The sequence below is a fragment of the Lonchura striata genome, chromosome 2, assembly GCF_046129695.1.
Source record: "Lonchura striata isolate bLonStr1 chromosome 2, bLonStr1.mat, whole genome shotgun sequence".
NCBI lineage: Eukaryota > Metazoa > Chordata > Aves > Passeriformes > Estrildidae > Lonchura > Lonchura striata.
The window spans coordinates 28,004,406-28,024,488 of record NC_134604.1 but is presented as its reverse complement, the minus strand read 5'-3'; the positions used below and the strand labels follow the sequence as shown (position 1 = coordinate 28,024,488).

Here is a 20,083-nt window from a genome sequence, read left to right as displayed (position 1 = left end):
TGCAATGCTTGCTCCTCAAAGTGCCTTTTCAGACTTGAGACAGACAGTGCTGTGATGTGAGTTGAGCAGCTCAGCACATGTTATTCCCTAGGCCATAATGAGTGCTGGCAGGACCATTTCTTTTATACTTCCATTCTGGTTCACTGCTAATTATATAACCCAGAACTCCTCTTCTTTTTTTTTTTTCCCCCTTTTATTACTCATGTTTCTCCCTGTAACCTCTCACAATTCCTTCTCTTCAGTAAATGACATTATTATTTGCATTTTCATTGTAAAATAACCAAACCAAACCAGCCCATCTCTATCATTGTAAAGACTTTTTGCACAGGTGCAGGTGAGAGTGCATGAAAAAGCCCAAGGAACAACAGAGCTGCTGACCTCCCTCTGTTGCTTTGGCATCATTCACTCAGGGCAAGTGGAGAGGAACAGATCTGTCCTGCCCCTGCAGCACTGTCCTTATCAGGGCCAATTTACCCCTGATGAGTGAGGCCACCATCCCTCCCACACACAGTCACAGAGTGAGGTGTGAGCCCTACCTGCAGGTTGTCACACATCTCCTGGCTGTAGGTCAGGCGCTGGATCTCGGTGGGAGAGCTCAGGTACAAAGCCTGCCCTTCGTTAGTGAAACAAAAGGTCCGTGCTATCCTCATGTCTGTGACAGGCAAATAGTTGATGTCCAGCAGTGGGCGAAGGCTGGGCAAGCTGAGGAGAAGCAGATTCCCAAGTTAGTCACCAGCTGCCACACATGGTACACCTCCTATGTGCCTGCATTTTAAAGCAACACTTCACTTTATGCTCTCCATAACTGCAACAGTTAAAGTATAAATTCAGCTCTATGCTGAAAAATTAACTAACTGTTAACTAACAGTTAACAGCTCTAAGCTGAAAAATTCTGCCATAAAAATGCTGTATTCCCATCATATTTTGTTTGCTTGCATGGAGGATTTCAGCTGCCTTGCCTCCATGGCCCTAAGGCTTCTGCTACTGTCTGGATATGGGATGTGCATGTGGCACGGTATGGCTTGTGCCACAGGGCTGGGTTGTTTGCAGGGCAAGGCCTGCAGGGACATCTGTAGGAAAGGGTCTGGCAGGGCCCTGCTTCCACCCTGTGGACAGAGGCTCCAGCATCGCCTTTGCTGTCCCTCCAGCTTCACGTGGTTTGCTGTTTTGGAAAGGACTTTTCCAAATTTAAATGGCCTGGCCAGGGAAACAGGGAGCAGCAAGGTGAAAGTACAACTACAGGGCTACTGCACAGTCAGCTCCCAGGGAGAGGGGATAAGAAAGGGATAAGTGCTCTGAACAGAAAAGTTTCAGAAGTGCCAAGAGTGGAACTTGGTACTTCACAAAGGATAAACAAAACCCTTTCTATGGCTGAGTTCTGTACTTCTCTATACCTGACCCACCACAGCTGGGCAAAATTATCAAGGCTTTCTTTTATCATAGTTAAAAAACACCAACCATCTACTGTCACAGGTAGGGGATTACTAGAAAAAAGCAGGAGCTTGCTTTACTGTGCACCTGCCTGCCTTAACTCCCCATGTGGAGACAGCCCAAGGATCAGGTATGGCTGCATCAAGGCAGGGAATTAAACGCACCCACCAGGGAGTTAATGCAGAGCACCAGGCACTCTGGGGCAAACACAAGTGGAGTATAACAGCCCTGTGCCTCCTCTTTGCTTAGTTTTGCCACAAGATTAGTTAGATAAGTACCTCAGAGTCATGATGTGCCCATTAGCACAAAAGCACGCCAGACAGACGCTGTTACAGAGGGTGACCACATCTGCTCGCAATAAAAAGGACGTTTCGGTGATGTTGTGGACATAAAGACATGTTTGGGAAGGCAATGAGAAGACTTTGGCTTGTTTTTCTGAACAAATGACTGCAAATTGATGATCACCCATATCCTGGGAGGAGGAAGGGGAATGCATGACAAGTTTCCTTTTCCTTGTTTTGTCACCATCATCAGCACTGTGTGGATCCCTCCATACTTCATAGGGCTGATGTGTCAATGTCCCCATGCAGTCCAAGCACGCGAAGGTCAGCACGGCTCCCTTCAGTGTCAGCACGGTGCCTGCAGAACAGAATTTCCTCTCACTGGCACTGGCACCAGCCTGCTTGTTAGCACAGCACAGCTGACACCCAGCTTTTGTAAACACAGCACACACATTAATCCAGCCAAGGTGACAAGGCATGCTTGCTCAGTTCTTTCTGACCACACGACAAGGTGAACAAACAGCCTGCCAGTGCTGGAAAGCTCTCAGGCAGCTGATATCAGGAATGATGGATGTAATACATACTGTTGAAGATGGCCCGTTGTTTATCTCCACATTATACTAGTAGAATATGTATTCTCCAGCAGTAAATTTGCTCTAAGTCTGGTGACCTTTCAGCATTGTTTTTCTAAACAAACTGGGGGTGGGAAACCTCTGCTTCTGTGCATTCTCCATTTTTTGTCCATTTTTAAAGCACATGATGCCTCTCCTCAGACCTGACCTCTCAGCCCTCTGTTCTCTCTGCTACACCATCTGTCACTCACTCAGCCAAGGATCTCTCCTGGTACAGCAACCTGCCAACATTTTTGTTTCCTTTCCTGAACTCCCTTCTGCTTCTCTGCAGCTTTCTGATACTAAGACAGCCAAACTGCTTGCAGAATCCCAGACAGAATTGTAAACAGGACTGTAATTTCACAATATGAAGGAGCTCTGGTAATTTCCCTGTCCTCACAAGAAACACGTAACTTTGCCTGTTACACAAGGCAATCTTTGGAACTAACACAACCAAAGCATCTCAGTCCACAAAGCTGTTGGTCCCTTATGAACATCTTTACCTGTGTGCCCTCACTCAGTGAGTGACCACTGCTTCATTTTTTGAGACATTTCTGCCCCAAAGGCCATACAAAATCATGCAGTTATTGCCCCATTGTACCAAGACAGATAAAAAGCAGGAAAAGAGCTGCGCTCTCACCACTTGGTGACACCATGACTGGCTCTGACTGCCGTAAGTCGTCACTAGCAGGCAGATTAAGGGACAGGATTATGACCATTCCGAGGCCTGTTCCGACCCAGAGACAGGAGGAAACAGCAGAGTCGTTCTTTCGGGCAAAGGACTCCATGAAGTACAAAGCTGTGATTGCCTCCTTCGAGTCCCTGTCGATACTGGACACGCTGGAGCTTCGGGAACGGCTGAAGGAGTTTTCCCTATTTTCTGCACAAATAGATACAAGCAAAGAGGCATAAATTAGTGTTCAGGAACAGGCATGAGCCTGCAGCAAATACAAACTCCCTGCAGAGTAGAGAAAATAAAGTTTTCTTAACCTGAGCAAACATTCTGACCCTAGCATGATGCCAGCTTGCTGCCAGTGTATAAATAAGTGTGGAAAATTCTGTCAGACATCATCAGTTAGATCTGCATTAGAAATAGCTGCCTATTATGGAGATTAGCATGGACTAATTAGAATTTACAACAGCCTTAGCTCAAAGGACTTGTTCTAAATAGCACAAAATAATTTTAGACCCATATGTTACCAATGCATTTAGAATTAATCCAAGTATCTCATTGCTGCAGGACATGAAGGGAGATGCCATTACCAGCTTCAGAGCACATGTCCCCTGCTCTGCTCTTGTTGCCATCATTAGGACATTCTAGCACTGTGTTCACAGACATCATTTATTGTGAAGGTATTAATAACTGCTCCCTGGGGAAAAGACACCCATTGCTGAACTGAACCCAGACTCCAAAATGTCTCAGGGTACACATCCACTCTGGCTTCCCAGGGAGTGAAGTGAGAAACTTGTTCTGTGCCCTTGGCAACAACTGCAGAGTGAGCTGGCACTGCCTAAGCTTTAGCAGGCAGCATCAAGAGCCAGCTGGAGACAGAGCTGTGCTCTCCCCACTGCAAGTGCCCAGGTACAGAGACTCTCTTTGAGCTTTCCAGAGAGAGGTAACCATCATCAGGCTGAGGAGCTCTGCTTTGCTTTGCCTAGTGCCAGGTAGGAAGCACAAAGCTGTGTGAGGGAGCACCTGGCATTAGCAGGAACATCAGAGGCTACAAAGCACAGAGGGTAAAATGTTCCTGGAGAGTCAAGGAGCCAGAGGGAAGATGGGACTAGGGCTGGCTGCTGCACAGTCCTTGCAAAACAACTTATGCCAGTGCTGCTGTTTACAAAACTGTAGTTAAAAATGGGATTAGATAATTGGAAACCCCACATGATCTTTTGCAACAATAATAATTGGAGGTGGAGAAGTAGTTGAAGGTACTCGATCTTAGATAAAGGTCTTGCTCCTGAACCTATCATTATGAAGCAGATCTGTATCTGGTACAAAATTATCCTTCTTAGAGTTCAGAAGAGTCACCTCTCCAGAGCCAATAGAAGTGTCTAAAAAGAGGAACAGTTTCTGCCATGGTTGAAGAATAAAATTAGAAAATTGATTTCTCACCTACTCCAGCATAAAACAGAGCTAATCCCCACATTGTATACAGGCTTTCTGTGCTCCACCAGAGCAGCAGCTTTGCCAGTAAATCTCTTCCTCTGCAGCATTGTGCTCCCCTGCCCAGATGCCTCAGTGCAAAGTCATCCCTACACTGCAACTCCCTGGGGAAGACTGGAGAGAGCCAGGGCAAAGCACTGCTGGAGCCACACCAAGTATTTCTGCATGTGCTTCTGCCTTAAATGCTGGCACACAGGGCTGGGGCAGATTCTCCTGCTACTCTTTCACACTTGGGCCACCTTCTGTCCTTTGAGGGCATCTGTAGTATGTCAAAGAGGAGTTTCACAGGACAGCTGCTCCTGGCACTTCAGTTCTACTCTCATGGAAGAGAAACTCATGTCTACATGAACTTCCAAGCACTGCCCTTGCCCCATTTCCACATTTATGTAGGCACTGTTACAGCTCTCAGGTTGTGTCTCAGCACTGCTCCATGTAGCTGCACAAATTGAGATTGTTGGCACATCTACAGACACAGCTGCTAATTACTTTGAGAATTAGTGTCTCCCATAACCCCAAGAACTTTGTACTTGTCCTGCAGGGAATGAGTTGGCCCAGCTCCTTCCTGAGCACTGACAGCTGCCAGGTAAAGAAAGGAAGACAGTAATTTCAGAGCAGAAATCATCAGGACTCCACATATATATATATATATATATATATATATATATATAATTTTTTTTCCTCCCAAAGGGTACCTAATCTTTAATAAAAATGCTATTATGTAATTAATCTTCTCTTTAACAGGTGTATTAATATCACAGTCACAAAAAATTCAAAAATGGTGGTGCTCAAGCTAAGAAAGATGTTGAAAGGACAAATGCAGTTAGTGTAGGCGACATACACAGAACTTAAAATATATGATGTGCCATTTGCATGTGTCATCAAGCTTTCTCCCTCACTAAATTAACAAGAAATGTTCTTCACTCCTGTGCAGTACAGTTAACTAATACATCTCTGCAAAACTGACACTAACAGATATAATCTTTAGGACACTTTTGGGAACATACTGTGCCATTTTCTATTAAATACACTACTCAAACTGAAATTCTAAAGATCAGCAAGACATATGCCAAAATTTGATGTCATTAAACATATCTGAACAGTAAAGTCTGAAACTGCTGTGTGATTTTATTGGCTGTCTCTAAAGCAAGGTAGAAATCTCTACTCTTCCTAGATTTCAGAATAAAATTTAGTCAAGTCTTGTTCCCTGGGACTCTTTTCTCAAAGAGATTCTACCCCAAATTCTTAATCTAGAAAGCATGCAATTGTTCCCTGGAGAAACACAAAAGCACTTTCCTTGGGAAGTTTTAAAAATTTACCAAATAATCTGTAAGTATGATTTCTATGTCTTAAAATGACATCCTGTCTTCTCAAAATTGACTTGCCACTCTGTAGCAGTTCTTAACCCAACCACCATATTCCAAGTTTTCTGTTCTATTTTCCTTTTTTTGCTCTGCATGAGGGGTGTAGCAAGAATGTTAGCTACATCTTTCTGCAGGAGTCTGAGCTAGGACCACTTCCATGTCACTTCCATAGGTCAAAGTTGATTTGGACTCGGTGCTTCAGTGAGGGGACAGGGCATTCACCTGGGAAAAGCTCCTCAGAAGTTTCCATCTTCTCCTCCTCTGGAGAACATCCTGCTACATGGCACTGTCACATAAATGTGCTCCTGTCTCTAGACTGCTTCCTGCTTTGAGGAAGCCCAGTATTCCCTTTTCTCTGAGAGGCACACATCCAGCTCTCAGGGTCCATAAGGTCCCATTAGCCCCTCAGACCACCACATCCTTTCTCCTCTCCCTCTTGCACACCCAGATTTCTCAGCTTTTCTCCTGTATAGGTCTCCAGACTGTTCCTGCAGCTGGCAGCAGGGAGCAGCAGCAGAGGGATCCAGTGGCCCCTGAGTGCTAAGCAGTGACTGTAATTTGGGAGATGCTGCTGTTGGATGATAAACATCTCTGAGCTAAAGCATTACTACCTGCAGTCAATGCATTTCAAAAAACTGCATTCCATGGGTCAAGGCCACACAGAGTAAACACCAATGCTGTCTTAAGAGTAGCCCTGCTTACTTCAAAATGTTTTCATTTAGCCCCATCCTATGCACAGTTTGGGCTAATGAGCTGCAGATGGAAACTCAGGAACCAACTTCCTTTGTGACACTGGACTGGTTGTTAAATTTGGGTGATGAGCCAGCAGCATACAAACAGAAGCTTTAAGACTTAAAATCAACCAAAAGCCCTCTAAATTGTTGCCCACTTCACGGAAAAACACACAGGACACTTCAATGCACACGCAGGTTAAAAAGGAAGCCGGGGCTTTTGAGTCCTCCTGTTGTTCATCTGTGTCCGAGCAGCGCAGTGCCGCTCGTCGTGTGAGGATGTTCTGGTTCCATGGAAGTGCTGGAGCACTGGGAATGCCACCTACTGCCACAAAGGCACATGCATTGCAAAAAGACAGGAACAACTCAGCCAAACATCACCCTGACATTTATACAAAAGCAGCCCTGAGCAGTTGTCCCAGCTCCTTTCCTTGCCTGACAGAGTGTCCTGCTGCAGTGCACTGGTGTCTAGGGGAAGATTGAATTTGGTTTGGGGGTTTTCTGAGAATTTAAGATTGTCTGAGTAAGTGATTCCACGTGTTTCAACTGACACCTTACAGAGCAAAGATTGCAGAGATTTTTTTTTCTTTAACTTCCTTTTGCTTAGCAGAAATAAAACCAGAATTTTCTTACTTTCCTATGGAATTAAGAAAACGCCATGTGTATGTTGTGCTCAGGGGAATGTTCTGACTTCTCCATTCTCAGCTGCACCAAAAGCTTTGTAAGTGGAACACATCCTCACATATCCTATCTTTCAGGAAACTGTTACTGGGATTTTTATAAAACGGTGGAATTAGGACTAACAAAGCGATTTTCTTTATGAAGTTAGGAATCAGAAAAATAGAAGCATTACTTGTTAAGAGGAATGAAAAAACCCAACCAACCAGTAACAAAGATCAACATTTTCATAGCAAATATTTGCATTCATTACTGAAGAGTTTTGCAATTGATTGTCAGTGTCTTGGATGCTATTTATAGGTTCTTTCCTGGCTATAAAGTAATGAGTAATTGATCTGTTTATGAAATATATACAAAAGTTGACCTTTTTGACATGGAAATCAATATAATTGGGGAAAAAAATTGGAATAGTTTATATTCTCCTCACTTGAAGAACTTTAAAAGTTTTAAGTCGAAACACCAATCCTAACAGAGGCCAATGGAACTATTTAAAACTTTTGCCAGTTTAAGACCATCATCTTACATTTTAAGAGAAATCTGTCACTTCCAAAATTATGTATCCAGGAAAGCATTCAAAGCTCTGAATGTCAAGGGAAATATATGGTACAGGAATTATACTTACAGCATGAATTTGTGCACAGGAACATCACAGAGACCAAACATGGTGCTGATGGCAATGCTTCAGCAGCACCGAGGAGAAAGGGGCAGGATGTAACACACATTAAGGAACACTGCACATTTGATTAGCTATAAAACCAACATTTTAACAGCAACACACTAAAGCTGCATTCCACATAACACAATTCACTAGAAAGCAGCAGAAGTTGTCCTAAGCCCAAATAATGTGCTGGAATTTTACTGCAGATGATTTCCTACCAGATCAACTTTTATATAAGTTAACCTAAAACTATTCTGTATGCAGCTTGCAGAGCATTCCATCCATGGAATGGCTGTGTCTGTGCTCTCATGGAGCTCAGAGCTGTGGGATGCTTGACCCTCCCTGGAGAAAATTCTGAAATGTATTGCCCTGAAGTTGCTACAATTAAGGCAGTGTAACCTGAAAGGTTTCGTGGAATTCCCACTGACACAACACTGATGGAATGGATGGCAAATAAAGGCTTGAAACAGAAAATAGATCCATGACAGTAGACCTGGATCTTTGGTATTTCCAGAATATAGTAAACTTGAGGCTTATGTTTTAGTTCAGCAAGTTTTAAAAACAGAAGGGAACTGTCAGGGCAAGATGATTCTTCGTGTTGAAAAAGTAGAAATAATTTCTATAAAAACGCAAAAGATCTTTGCAGTAAGAATCTATCAAACTTCCATATTTAATTGTATGAATCACTTCCCTTGACTTACACAAGCAAACTGTCTTTACATTAACATCACTAAAAGCTCAATTTGGACTTACTTTATGAGCTTGGACATCTGTTTTTTTAATCAAAGACATCACAATTCTCTAGAACTGAAATCCCAGCCTGAACTATCCATTCTGCTGAAGCATCTTTCATAACACTGATGGTTCAGGAAAGAATAACTTGCATACCTTTTATACATGGAAGTATCCAAGGGTAAGGTGGAAAGAAAAGGCATCACGGAAGATGATGAAGCCATGGCATAGCAACATCCCTGCTTCCGTATCTTTCTCACCTGGGCCACCCATGGTGCTGGGGACCTCAGCCTCATCCCCAGGCTGTCACTGGGGTGAAAGTTCAGAGACCCACAAAACCTGAACCTCCAGGGGCACTGAAAGTGGAAGAGGCAGGCCAAGGAAAGTGACCATGGATACAGAAAAACAATTTGTGTTGATCTAAAGTGATGGCTAGCAAGGGAAAAAAGCTAAATTTGAGTATGCAGGGCATAACTCACCCTCAACTTCAACATGCCTAGAGTACAGTGTGAAATTAGCTTCACCTGGAATCAAATCATTATTTAAATTAAAACTGACTAAACTGACTAAACATTCAGTGATGGTAAGAACAACAATATTTTAATTGAGTTGGCTGTTTTAAAAACAAGGAAAATTTTCAGATTTTCATACGAAATCAAGCTGATCCTAGTAGAACCTAACAGAAAATGTACTCCAAGGAAAGTAAGAAACCCACTTTCTAGATCAAGTCTTCTCTGCAACATTTTCATCTGCTCCTCCGCACAGACAAGAAATATGGTGACAAACAGAACAGTTAGAGGGGACTGTGGTTTACCATAGTGTCTCTAAGTTTTTTCCTGATATATATATAAGTCTTACCAATCACACTGATGGCAAAGTAACTTCGAATGCTATAAAAATTGAAATTACTTACAGGAAGAATCAACACCATCAGACCCTACCTGAGGGGGGAAAAAACATCATAAATCAAGCTCAGGGCTTTTCCATATGCTATGGAAGTCCAGCTGTGAAAAGCCATGGCACTGAGGGCATTGTGAAGCCTGCCCCAGGACTGCTGTGCCATGCCCAGGGTGTCAGGTAAGCATCAGTCAGGCTTGGCTTCTTGGGCAAGGAAGTTTACCAGAAATTATCCACACTGCAACACAGAAAGTATTTGCAAAAGGAATGTGCTGGAGAACATGAGCTGTTCTGAAAACCTGCCAGAGAAGCAATAACCTCCTCAGAGAATTAATTTCTGCAGTTAACTACCCTTGTGATCAAAATGAATCCCCAACTGTCTTCCTTAAGTCAGGCTTCTGCTTTAGTAATTTATGTCCTGTCCTTTTCTCAAGAGACACAGACAGCTGATTATTCCCTTCCTCTCTGCAGTACCCAGCCATGCATTTGAATACTTTTGTGCTATTTTCTCAATATTTTTCTAGATCAAGCAACTAAGTTCTTTTTCTGTTTCCTTGGAGGCCTAGGAAGCACTGCCTTAGGAACTACACCAATCCTCTTCTTGGCCATCATTACCTACCTTGCATCCACATGTGGGATTCAGACCCGAGAGACTCAAGAAAAAGAAGAACCAGTGATAAAAACAGAAACTTCCCTCTTTTACCCCCACCTTGCCACATGGGAAGGAAACCTCATGGCCAAATTTACTCATGCAGTGCAAAAAAATCCAATGTTATGGATCCAGCACTGCTGGAGATGGCTTAACAGCACAGCCATAACTGACAGGAGGAAAATGATATAAATTTTATATAAATTACACAGCAAACACTGCAATGCTCAGCATGACACCAGGTGAGTCTGCTTCCTCAGGCAGTGGCCTTTTTTCTAAGATAACTACTCAATATCATGTTTCTAGACCCCAACTACAGCACACTGGACTTACCTGGAAGTTTCCATCAGGCTACCTAAAAGGCTTTTTGTTTAATGGTAATTTTCACAAATACTTTTGATGAATGAAGAATGAAGAAAGTTTAAATTATATAGTATATATCAAATACTGTGTTATTTTCCAAAACAAATTGGACAAAATCATGCAGATGAGAGAACAACTTATCCCTGAATAACTGTGCATATACAGACACAAAAGAAAAGCTTCAGGTATAAAAGTATACTGCATCAGTTAAAATGGAAATTGTCTTGTACTTGCCATAGAATTTTGATAATAACTACTTGAGTGGTTTGTTTTGCCAGCTCACAGTGACATTTCAATTCAAGTGCTCTGTATCAAATTTTAACTACATATATTCAAAAGAGTTAATCCAAAAGCTAAGTGCTGAAACTGAATTGTTTTAAAGGAAAGCTAAAGCAAATTCCAAGTCTTTCTTCTTAGCATTCTTAGAAAATTATAATGCTAGGATTCCTGGTTCAGAAGCAATTTTGTAACACCAATATGTGAATGGCCTTCATAGAACAAGGTGATTAGGCTGGACTAATTAAAAACTACATAGTGGGGAATAAAAATAATATTAAAAAAGGAAGATAGTTTTCTATCACTGCTGCTGGAAGTAAATGAATTTCCAAACAACCCTTCAAAGGAAAAACTCCACTCTGTCTTTACTCTCTTCCCATGATGTATGATGGAACCACAGGTGAATATATCTATGCAGAATGCCCAGATTTCTGTATGGATGCAGACAAGGAGGAAAAAATGGCAGACTTGGCCAGCACAAGCCAGAGAGAAACATTTGAAGAATGGAAAATAGCTTTAAAAAGCAGTGTTTGGAAAAACCCAAAACAAACAATAACCAAGAAGTATAAAATTTCGTAACACACAAAAGAGAAATGTGTGCCAGCATGTGGATCTGTGCACACGTCCATGTACCCAACAGCTACACAAGTACAACCATACTGAGCTCCTTCCCACAGCAATTTTATTTTTATTCTTTAATGCCACTGTTTTCTTTAATCAGGGGTTTCTTGAATCTAAAATTGCAATTAAAAATTCAAACAAAATACATTTTTTGTTTTCTTGTGCAGAAAAGAAGCAGATGTTTGGGATAAATTCATTTACACTGCGATTCTTGATCAGGCTGGGATCCCTGCAGGTTTAAAAATTATGATGTTAGCTCTTAGGCTGAGATGGACTATTTTGGGTCTGTGCCACAGTACAGAAGGCAAATCAGATATGCCACACATTTTCCCCAGGAAGTTAAACAAAAAATTTAATCCCTATTTCAGTGTTTCTGTGAAGACCTGTAGAAAAAATTGGGTGCTAGTTAGAACCCAGAGCTGGAACAGACTGAAACATGAGCAATGCAAATGGCTACAGCCCTCAAATAAATCCACTAAGCTTGGAGACAAAACACACTCCCATTCTACAGAATGTTATCATGGGTCAGAATCTCTGTAAGGATTTCATTGGCTATGAATAATTTGCATTCATGTGGTTTTTTTATTACTGTTTAAGAGCACAATGTTAATTTGATAATAAAAAAATGTAGTTTATATTCTATGCAAGAAAGCCTTATCAAAGAAATATAATCACTAACTCCTGAAATCTCAAAAACTTATTTTCAAAAGCTCAGCAATGGAATTTCCTGTATTTGTGGGTTTGTTTACAATGCCCATAAATTCTTACATTATCTCAAGAAACATACTGCTTAATCAAAAGTATGTGAAAACAAAATTGTTTAGAATCAATGATCGCGGGATCATAGAGTAGTTTGGGCTGGGAGGAACCTTTAGAGGTCATCTGGTTCCAACCCACCTGCAACAAACAGGGACAGCTTCCACTAGGTCAGGTTGCTCTGAGCCCTGAACAATCTGATCTTGAATGTTTCCAGGGATCACCTCTGTGGACAACCTGTTCCAGTGTTTCACATAAAAAAGAAAAATTCTGCCTTATAAATAATAATATGCTATTGAGAATTTGCAAGGTTCTAATTATTTCTTTGCTAAAATTAGATATAGAATACTGAAGAACTACAGAATTTTTTTACTACAGCCATGAGAGCAGTGCATTAATGAAAGCATAAGATACTGAGACAACATGCAACATTTCAAAAAGCATAAAAGAGGATGATGAGGAGACTAGGAAAAACATAGGTTTAGGCAGTAACAGTAATGATGAACACTTCTGTGCCACTGCTACTTGCCTTTTGAATTATTCTGCTATGAATGTGGCAGAAATATCAGCACTGTAGGAATCTGAGCAGTTTGCAATATTTCAACCAGCAGACAACAAGACAACTACCCTACCCTTCCCTGCCCCCCCTCCATTTCCTTCCTATGATTCATCATTGCAAAGACATTCTTCAAAAATGTTTGTCTATATCAGGAATCCTTCTGCAGAAGTAAAGAGGTGAGAGTCAGCAAAATCTTGACAATCAGCTCACTGGAACAAAGTCACAAGAATTTATTGTGTGAAAGTTTGTTGAATATAGACTTGATGAAAATGCTGGAAATACAGCTCCTATTGTATTCCAGGACGTCTGATTTGAGTAAGTAGAGTTTGAAATCCAATGCAAGGGGAGAAGATGAATCTATTATTCTAATATATGTCTTATGATTACTTACCAAAATGTATTATCTTTTTAATCAAATCATATAGAAGAGGTTGTAAAGAAAAGGAACTGGAAGTATTATTAAAAAAATCTCCAAGTATTATCAGTGCCTTGGAGACAGGCTTAAAAAAGGTAAGAACCATTTACCTACACATAAAAGCCTTTTTTTTTTTTTTTTAATGTCTAAGAAGTCCTTCTGAGATAGCAAACTAATCAAAATTCTACTCTGGTAGAATAATAAAATCCTACCAAATTCTAACCTTAAATGCTACCTCCTAGAAAGGATATAAAACCTGTATCTTGACTCACCTCATGAGAATATAAAAATAAAGGAAATAATTTATTGGGAACACATCTATTTTTTGTTGCAGCATATGCTCATAAGTAGCCAATAAATTCGTAGCAGGAGGGGAATTTTTTCATTTTATTTTGGAACGGCTCAACCAGATTTTGATCAAAGCCACTTTCACTTTAGAGAGAGAATTCTTATTCTCAGCATATTCTTTCTCAAACCTTCCAGCTTCTCTTCTTCCTTTTCCCTCACCCAGACTAAGAATACTTCAAGCATCATACCACCTTCCATTTAGTAGAAAAACCTTTAGAAACACATCAAACCACTTGACAAAACAGTGTGTATGGAAATTCAAGATACATGAAGACCAGTGGAATTCCAGGCAGATCAAGCACTAGAGCTAGAACTCAAAAAAAAAAACAAAACAAACTAATACTGCCAACTGAAAAATAGTTTAGACAAGCTGGACAGAAGGCTTTGCTTTACTGAAAGACTACAAATAATCAGAAAACTATTTTAGTCAACAAACCTGCTAAAAGTGGACTTGTACAAAAAACCACACACCCAAGGACAAACTGCAACCATGCCCCATCACATTACATGCTGACATAAATGACTCTGGAGATTGTCTGGCTTACTCTTGCAACAGTTGTTTCACTGACTTTACTGAAATTTTGAATACTATTTAAGTGATGCTTTCAAATAGGAATTTTTAATGTCAATTTACTTCTCAAGCCTGAAAGCAAGTTGGATTATTATCTCTAAAAGAGATACGCTTTTACATTAAACCTGATAGGTATTATAAATAGTGACAAATGACAAAGTGAATCTTTCATCACACAGGTATGCAGAAAGCAACATTATGCCATCAAAATATCACTGTATTCCTAAATGTTTTGTACACAAGAGCCAGTGGGACCTTAGGGGGCTGTGGGTTCTGCCTACCAGTGACCCTATTTACTCTGGGAGGATGGAAGAAAAAAAGCAGCATAAAAGAATTAGAGAATACTGTGGCCTTGGCAGGTACAAGTAGCATACATGAATTCCAGAGGAGTTTGGTACTACATAGGATGAATAAAAACACTCAATAATAGAAACTACTGTGGCAGTGGTATATTTTCTATCAGGAGCTGTTATGTGACATGCTTGTGTGGCAAATAAAGACAGCTATATGAAAGGATTATGTTATCTTCATAATCGGTCATTGATGTGGAGGGAAAAAAATTGCCATTTTATGTTACCATAAAAACTAAAAAATCAACTCTTCTAGCCATGTGCTGCTGATAACAAAAGTATTTGAAAAAAATCTGCATTTAAAAATACAAAGGTAGACAATCTGAGTGATAAAATTCCCCTTGCCTTGTCTTCATTAATAGGTGTGGAAACCACGGAGCACTGGTTCCAGCTGTAACTGTGATGCATACACTCCTGCGGGTGGGTGTCTTAGGATACAAATACTCTCACAAAAAGAGGGTTGGGATCATGGTGTTGCTGATTGCCTATCACAGTTTAAAGTGTTAGCTAGCTCAAGGCAATAACCTAGAGAAGAATCCTGCTGAACTTCTTCCCTTCACCCCTGGTGAGTGTGGGAATCCAGAGCTTCCCTCTGGCTGCCCTGGAAGGCCTGGGACCCTGGCAGGGGGTCAGGAACCCCACTGTACAGAGCCCCCAGAGACACTGTCTGTGATCTCTGTCCATGGAAAAGAGTTTTCAATCTTACAGGATATAAGTAATAACTAAGTGTGGCACGGGTGCAAAAGTAAAATTTTAGGATTCTAGATTAGAGGTCCAAAGGGGACAAGATGGAGGAAATTGGGTGTGTCTTGTCCTTTTTCTTCTTCTTCATGCCCTCCATGTTTCACTGTAGTGTTGGCATTTTTCTATTGGTCTAGGCTGGGGACACACCGTTCAACGTAGGTGACAGATATTGGCACATTATTGTAAATACAGCACAGGTAGTTTCTGGTATTTAATGTTTGTAACATCCCACTGAGGGCAGAGCCCCACACGCTGCCCTGCAGGACAGAGCTGCGGCAGGGCAGCAGAACATGTTAGAGATAAGCAAGAATAAACAACCTTGGAAACAGCACAGATGAATTTTATGGCTTCTTCTCTGGCAGTGGGGCTGAGAGACAGAGACTTTCTACAATCTCGGAATCATCAATACCACAGATTCCGACAGTGAGAAATTCACAAATAGCTGGCAAAACAGTCATTGCCACCCACCTTCTGTGGTGACTGGGAGAGAGATCTCCATGCAGGCTGCAGACTGGGCTTTCCTGAAGGGGGGCCTGCCGGGCCCTCGGCGGTTTGCTCTCGACACATCTGCACTGGAAAGTCGCTTGCCTGAGCTGCAGCTCTGGGATGTTGGGCTTGTGCAGTGGCCATTCACGTGATCTGGAAAGTGAATGCAACAAACGCTAGGTAAAGTGTCAGCTCCCAGGATTCCCAATGGAGGAGAAATGTGTGTTCTGACACTTGAGAATGGGTTAAATCAAGTCTTCTGGGAATAACTACTGATTTGTTTTACTAACCCATTGCATGTATGTAGAAAATAACTCACCATAAATTTAAGGTATAGTTTGAAAAAACCCAAGGGCCATAGAACTGGTGCTTGTTCTTAGAGTTGCAGATCCCACAGCATTTTGCTGACCTATGCACACAGGCATCCAAAGTACTGCAGGTAACACTGGCACCCTGCTGTTGTGTCTCCTAAGAGATACCAAGTCAATTTGAATGTTTTCTTTCCTTTTTGCTCTCCTAAGAACTGAAAGTATCATTTACCAAAGGGTAGAATTCAGAGCTAGACATCTTCCCTGCCTGACTCAAAGCTGCAGGAAACAGGCCGCTATTTGAGATAATTACAAAAATAGCCATAATATTGATAAGTATTTTATTCTTTATATATCACATAGATTTATTTTACTTCTAAGGAAACTGACTGCTGAACAATTGATTTGTCTGCTACAGCTATATAGAAATAAGGCCATGGTCAATCGGCACAGCACACATTGCTGTCTCATGTGGTGGGAAACAAAACATGCCTGCTTCAAACTCTCACTGCATTCATCTGTTATTGGTCAATAGGTCTTTAAACCACAACATCCATTAATCAGGGTTTGGATCAGAGTTCAGAACTGGACTGGACCATAAAATATTCACATGATATTTTTCTTCCTCTCATGCTGGGCAAGACGACACAAGGAGAATTACTGAACACAATTTCCCCTTCAACATATGAAAGGATGCACACCCAGGTATAAGTGGATTATTTTTGGTCAGCAGGTTATTTTAAACAGCAGGACATAAGCAAAACAAAAGTCCCGGTTCATCCAGGCACACTGAGGATTTTGTTCAAAACTGTAAAAGCTCAACTCTATAGGTAGGGACAATCTTGGGGTTTCTGCCTTAATTTTAAATGTTGGGTTATTTATATATGAGAATTATCTTAATCTTCTAGAGTCTGCATTTACATATCCTATTCAGTCAACTCTCTTTGATTTGTATTGTATTCAAGGAAAAGATGAATGTTCATGTACCAAGATAAATTTATTTATTGGTTACCATCCCATGATAGCACCAGTGTACCTTATGAAAAGCTATTTCTATGTTCACTCAATATTCCGGTCCTATGCTGAATACAGTGTACAATGTGGTACATGTAGCCTTTGAATGTGCAAGTCACATCCTTTCCACATGAAAAAAGTTCACTCTTAATGAACAAAAGTGGAAAAAATATTCAGAAATATAGATTAGAAAGCAATTTAGTATCTGTACTGTGTAACAAAATAGCTCTGTAGGAGACACAACTTCCATGATTCGTGTCATTTTTCCTTAATAGATGACTATTAACTGAGCTAACAGCAGATATAAAACTGATGTGGATGACTCATTCCATTTTTAGTTAGGAAATTTTCCAAAATTTGCTGGAACTGTTTGTATATTTCAGCAGAAAGTCCTTTGAGATCGGGGGCTTTGTTCAAGGACACAGGCTGACTGTTCAACCTCAGCAACAGACACATCCTCATCCAGCTGCTTCCTTTCTTCAAAATTCAGTTTGTGGGAAGGTGTTTCAGCATGATATCTAATTATCTCCAGGGGGAATCCTAGGAAGTGGTGAGGAACATAACAGAGTGAAAAAAATCATATTCTATAGAAACATCAACATTTGTGAGTCCTCTCCACTGAGCATTGTACAGAATGGCCACAACACATCCAAACTCCTGGCCACTATGCCTCAGCATAATGGAAATGCTGCTATGTTTCTCTAAGTATGCTGGCTTGTCTCAGTTACCTTCAAAGACCCACATGAAATCATCATTAGGATCTGGGCACCTAAATCCCTTTAGCTGTTTTGACAATGCTTTTTTGAATAAGGAAAGCCAGTTCCTGGAAAGTAAAACAAAAATCAGGCCTCATCCTAGAAGCTGTAGGGACACGCCTTCGAGTACTGAAGTAGGTGAAATATTAGTGGGTGCTATAACAATGAGCAGAAGAGGGATTTTAGTGGTCAGCTACAAACTTGTCTGTATTTTAACACTGTTCTGTTCCTCTCATTAGATGCAACTTTTTAAAATGTATACAAGAAGAAATGCAGGTCCTCAAGCCTTAGTAAAAACACAGGATAGTATGAGTAAAATAATTACAGGAAACATTACTACAATTTTATTTCAGGGAGAAACTGAAAAGAATCCAGCAGATAAAGACCACACAAATCTGTGAGAAAATTCTGTGTGTATTTTAAAATTCTCACCTTTTTTTAATGTTATAAGGCCTGTGATACAAAACAAAATTTTAAAGAAGGGTTATGTACTGTTTAAGAAAGGGTTTCTTACTGCATTGGCTGAAAAAAGATGAAGTGTGTAAGAAAAGTGTTAAGAAAAAAAAAACCAGTATTTTTTACAGTGTACTAAGGGAGAATGAGAATGTTCAAGCTCTCAGCCTTTCAGAATGACTGCAATGATTAACTACCCCTCTGAGGCCTGAGTCACCTGATTCTCCTTTGCCATGACAGATGTCTCCCAGCCACCCCAAAGAACACATATAGGAGGCTTGTAAAAACACAGCTTTTTGCCAGCTTTGTTTGATTTGTAAGGAAAAGCAACATTTTAACTTTTGTCCTTGCTGGATTACTGCTTTTGTCACATGGCCACTGGGGCTCTTCTCGGCTCAGAAATATTAATTGATATGGAGCATTAGTTGACATCAGGGACATAATTGCTGGACTTAAGCAGCAAGGCACAGATTGTTCTGTGCTATTGACACAATAGTGCAGCAAACAGCTCCTCACTCTCTCCTCTGGAGGAGGCAAAGAGTTGTTGCAGAAGAAAACACTGCACAAAATATCCTTTCTCTTTTCTACCACTGCATTTGCCATCACCTCCTACCCTTTGGGTGGGACTACACCTACACCCATGGGTGCTGCTGTCCATGAGATGAAGGGAATTAGAATTCTCCTCTCCAGTGCTTCTGGATCCCTTCAGCCAGTCCCACACTAATGCAATATATTTGGGCATCAGGGTTTAGTGGAACTTATCCTTGAAGCAGTTTCCAAACTGTGTAAGAGCCATCCCACTATGCCTTGTTTACTCCCTGTGGATAGTGAACTAAATGGCCAGGGCTGAGTTTATAGCTATTCTGAGCATTAATTTAAAAATTTAGGGCTCATGCAAGCCATTGGAAGTAATCATAGGCAATTACCCCTTTAGTCCATTTAATACTAATTTAACTATATTAGTTTAAAAAAGCAGTAAATCATGGTATGTATATATGATGGATTAAAATATATAACAGTTCATGACACAAAATGCTGTAACATTCTCCATGTGCTGCTTCTACAGTACAGTTCATAATTTTATTCCTTTGGGGAATTTGTATTCCTTTGTCTGGGCTCATGGAATTAAAATTGCTAACCCATATGAACTAAAAAAGCTTTATCTGTCCCTGTTACCAAATACTAGCACCATTCAGTGTCCTGTGCACCCCACAAACTGCTTTAAAAAAGAAAGAGAACTTCGCTGGATGTAAGGCAAGAGAGTCACACAAAATATCAGTGGGATGATGAGATCAAGGGAAACTGAAGAAGCAACATCAGTTTCTGTGAACCTGATGAAACTACTGAGAGATGTGATGTGCAACATGACAGCAGCAAACCTGCAGGGCAGCCTCAAATGAAGCCAAACTTTCTTGAGCCACGTTGCGCAGGAAGAGTATTCTATATACACACGTGGATTTTAGTTTACACACAGAAACATGTATATCCTACAGAACCTGCCTGATTACAAACATAGATCTTTTGAACAACTTGCTGACTTCTGCAAAAATGCAAAAGAAACAAGAATTTACCAGTAAAAAGATGAACACCTGTTAAAGCCAAATGTAATGAAAATGTCAGCAAGAAAGAATAATTCATTTTCAGTTAGTGTCTTGCAGTTTTTTACACTTGACATAGAAAATCAGGAAAGAATATGATCAACCAATTCTTTCAGTTATAACAAAGGGATAAATTCAAACAGAGAAACTAGCTGAAAACCTTCTCACTAATGATTTGAGAGAGGCTGAGACAAAAAAATATAAATATCCATAATTAGAAGCATTATAGTATAATTTTAAGCTGTAAGGAAGTAATCAATAAAAGAGAAGATG

At 40.6% G+C, this 20,083-nt stretch overlaps 1 protein-coding gene across 6 annotated transcripts in view; it reads right to left on the bottom strand.

Moving 5' to 3' along the window:
• STXBP5L (syntaxin binding protein 5L) overlaps positions 1–20,083 on the bottom strand; it is a 182,436-nt gene that overhangs the window by 7,639 nt on the left and 154,714 nt on the right. For all 6 annotated transcript variants that reach the window (XM_021549139.3, XM_021549140.3, XM_021549141.3 and 3 more), the window contains 4 exons: positions 15,665–15,835; positions 2,964–3,203; positions 1,710–2,070; positions 537–702 (listed from right to left, as the gene is read on the bottom strand). In XM_021549139.3, coding sequence (XP_021404814.2) covers positions 537–702; positions 1,710–2,070; positions 2,964–3,203; positions 15,665–15,835 — 938 coding nt within the window. The remainder of the gene's footprint in view (positions 1–536; positions 703–1,709; positions 2,071–2,963; positions 3,204–15,664; positions 15,836–20,083) is intronic.